This window comes from Acanthamoeba castellanii, assembly GCF_000313135.1.
Source record: "Acanthamoeba castellanii str. Neff unplaced genomic scaffold scf7180000084587, whole genome shotgun sequence".
In the NCBI taxonomy this organism is placed as follows: domain Eukaryota; phylum Discosea; order Longamoebia; family Acanthamoebidae; genus Acanthamoeba; species Acanthamoeba castellanii.
Genome location: NW_004457666.1, coordinates 27181 through 30078, shown reverse-complemented (window position 1 = coordinate 30078; position 2898 = coordinate 27181). Strand labels below are relative to the sequence as shown.

General features: G+C 53.6%; 2 protein-coding genes across 2 annotated transcripts; both read right to left on the bottom strand.

The window, feature by feature from the left end:
* Positions 1–230: 230 nt before the first annotated feature.
* Positions 231–806, bottom strand: ACA1_335560 (integrase core domain containing protein; the record flags this gene model as incomplete). Its single annotated transcript, XM_004353305.2, has 2 exons — positions 231–401; positions 438–806. 2 exons carry the CDS (start codon positions 804–806, stop codon positions 231–233), a joined length of 540 nt encoding a protein of 179 aa, XP_004353357.1.
* Positions 807–1460: 654 nt separating this feature from the next.
* On the bottom strand, positions 1461–2621 carry ACA1_335550 (uncharacterized protein; the record flags this gene model as incomplete). The annotated part of the gene is made up of 2 exons (XM_004353304.1): positions 1461–2072; positions 2169–2621. The coding sequence occupies 2 exons, from the start codon at positions 2619–2621 to the stop codon at positions 1461–1463; spliced, it is 1065 nt and encodes a 354-aa protein (XP_004353356.1).
* Positions 2622–2898: the final 277 nt, after the last annotated feature.

Sequence of the window (2898 nt, the reverse complement as noted above, 5' to 3'; positions counted from 1 at the left end):
TGTGCACCGACAGCACATGAAGCCAGACTTTCTCGCCCAGACTGAACAGCTTATTGGTCTTGTCGCGATTGTAACTGCGACAGTTGCGTTCTTGGGCCTCAAGTTGATGCTCCCTGGCTGCTCGGANACCGCATGAGCTGTTCCATGAGACCACTTTGGTAGTCACCCATGTCCTCCTCCGATCATGCTCAAGGCAGGCCGAGCGAGATGTCGATGGGGAGGTAGTGATCTCAACCATACATCAAGTAGAATGGCGTCTTGAGGGTCGCCTTGTTAACGGAACACCAATACGCCGCCAGCACGTAGGGGATGTAGGTGTCCCAGTCACATTGATGCTCCGTCACATACATACTGAGCATATTCTGTAATGTGGAGTTGAATTGCTTGGTCAAGCCATCTGTCTGTGGGTGGTACGCCAATGTCTTGAGGTGGTGTACATGAAGGTTGGCGTTCACGCTAGCCAACACCTTGTTCAGGAACTTGTGCCCCTGGTCGGACAGCAAGCATTCCGGCGCCCCATGGTTGCAGACGAGCTGCTCGACGAAAGCCCTCGCCACGGTCTCCGCCCGCTTATCTGGCAGCGCCACGACGACTGGCCACTTCGTAAGATAATCTATCATGATGAGGATCCATTTGTTGCCCGAGTCCGACTCCTGGAAGGGACCCATAAGGTCCATTCCGACGCGTTCGAAGGGTCGGGTCACCACCAGAATTGACTGCAGTGGACCATTTTTCCCCTGCTGTGGGGCCTTCTGTTGTTGGCAAGCCTTGCAGGACACCACCCACTTAGCAACCTCGCTCAACATGCAAGGCCACCAGTACTTGTGCTTGATGGTCGTGATGGTCCTGTTCCACCTGAGATGCCCTGCCTAGTAGGTCGTCGTGATGCGCGTGCATCACCGTCTCCGTGCGCGAAGTTGGGATGGCTAGCCTTGCCAGGGTGCGCGTGCTGGCCAACCTGTGTTGTGGCCATGCATGATGGTATAGCAGGCTGTTGAACAGTTTGCATTGTTCAGCCTCTAGGTGAACACATTGAGCAAAGCCGTTGTCCTCTGGGAGAACCTCCCCTGACAGAAATGTGAGGATTGCCCCCAGAAATGGGTTGTTTTGCTGTTCTTGCTCCAGGTTGACCATGAGATTTGATGTCTCTGCCTTGTGCGCTGTGGCCTGTCCAGCTGGTTCATGCTCTTTGTGAGCTGTGGCCCGTCTGCACTCCTTGCCCTTGGGAGTGGCGTGTCCATGCTCCTTGTGAGCCATGGCCCATATGTGCTCTCCTTTGTCAGTCTTGTTGGGCTGACCCTGCCCTCTACTCTGCTCTCTGCTTGTTGACGCCAACTTGAGTGGTTCTTGAAACCAGTCCTCACTGGCTGGCCAAGAGCGCTCCCATTCTTTGTCCAGGGGCCACTTGGGTGGTGGTGCTGTGCAGGGGTCTCCTCCACTGGCTCTGGTGCTGGAGACACTCAATGAGCAGCCACACAAGCCACATTGCCGAATGGATCCATCACCACCCGCCACATGAACTCATGCCCCTTGATTGCCACTGCCCACTTCACCCTTGTCTCACTGACCACGGCCACAATGTCTGTGTTGCTCACAATGGGTGGTCTCATCATCACATCCATGTTGACGTGCTTGACACCTGCACAGTAGACAATTTTGAACTCATAGGGTTGTAGCTTCATTGCCCACTGTGCCAACCACCTGCATTGCTCCTTCACATCCATCAACCACTTGAGTGCAGTGTGGTCCATGACAATGTGGAACTTGCTGCCATGCAGATAGCAATGGAAGTACTTGATCCAGAACATGATGCTTAAGCACTCCCACTCAGTCATGCTGTAGTTGTGTTTGGACTTGGATAACCACCAACTGGCATATGCCACCACCTGTTTGTCACCCTCCTCTGTCTGTTGAGACAGGACTGCCCTGATGGCCAGCTTCAATGTGTTGGTGTGCAGGTAGAAGGGCCTCTTGAAATCTGGGAATGTGAGAACAGGTGCCATTGTCAGCGCCTCCTTCAGCTGTATGAATGCCACTTCACACTCCAGCATCCACACCACGCCATGGAATGGCTCAGCTCATAGCAGTTGATACAGTGGCTCCATGACCTCCACAAACGCTGGAACAAACCACCAGTAGTAGTTGCACAGCCCAAGGAAGGCTCACACCTCAGTGGTGTTGACAGGCTGTGCCATCTCATGCACAACACACACCTTCTTGGGGTCCATGGCAATGCCATCCTTCCACACAAGGAGTCCAAGGAACGGCAACTCAGTCCAACAGAAGTTGCACTTGGACAGCTTCATGAACATGTTGGTGGTGTGCAGCTGGTCAAACACCTCCTGGAGGTGTTGGAGGTGGTCCTTGAATGAGATGGAGAAGACAATGATATTGTTGATGTATACCAGAGTGCTGACCCAGTTGAGGCCTGACAGGATGATGTCCATATCCCTCTGGAAACTTGCTGGCGCGTTGGTCAACCCAAATGGCATCACCATGAACTCAAAGGTGCCATGCCAGGTTGTGAATGTGGTCTTCTTGATGTTGTCTTCATGTACTGGGATCTGCCAGTAGCCCAAGATGAGGTTGAGGGACAATCTCCACATGGAGCCTGCCAGCATGTCAAGGATGTTGTCCACACATGGGAGTGGGTAACTGTCCCACTTCATGACCCAATTCAGGCCATGGTAGTCAATGCAGAACCAAGTCAACCCATCCTTCTTGGTGACCAAGACCACCAGTGACACCCATGGGCTGTGAGACAGGCACACAACGCCAGCACCCAGCATCTTCCCAATCTCAGTCTTCTGCACAACCAACTCCTTGGGAGACACGCGCCACAGGGCCACCTTGATGGGCTGATGGCCCTCCACCTCGATCTGATGCGCCTCATGTCGC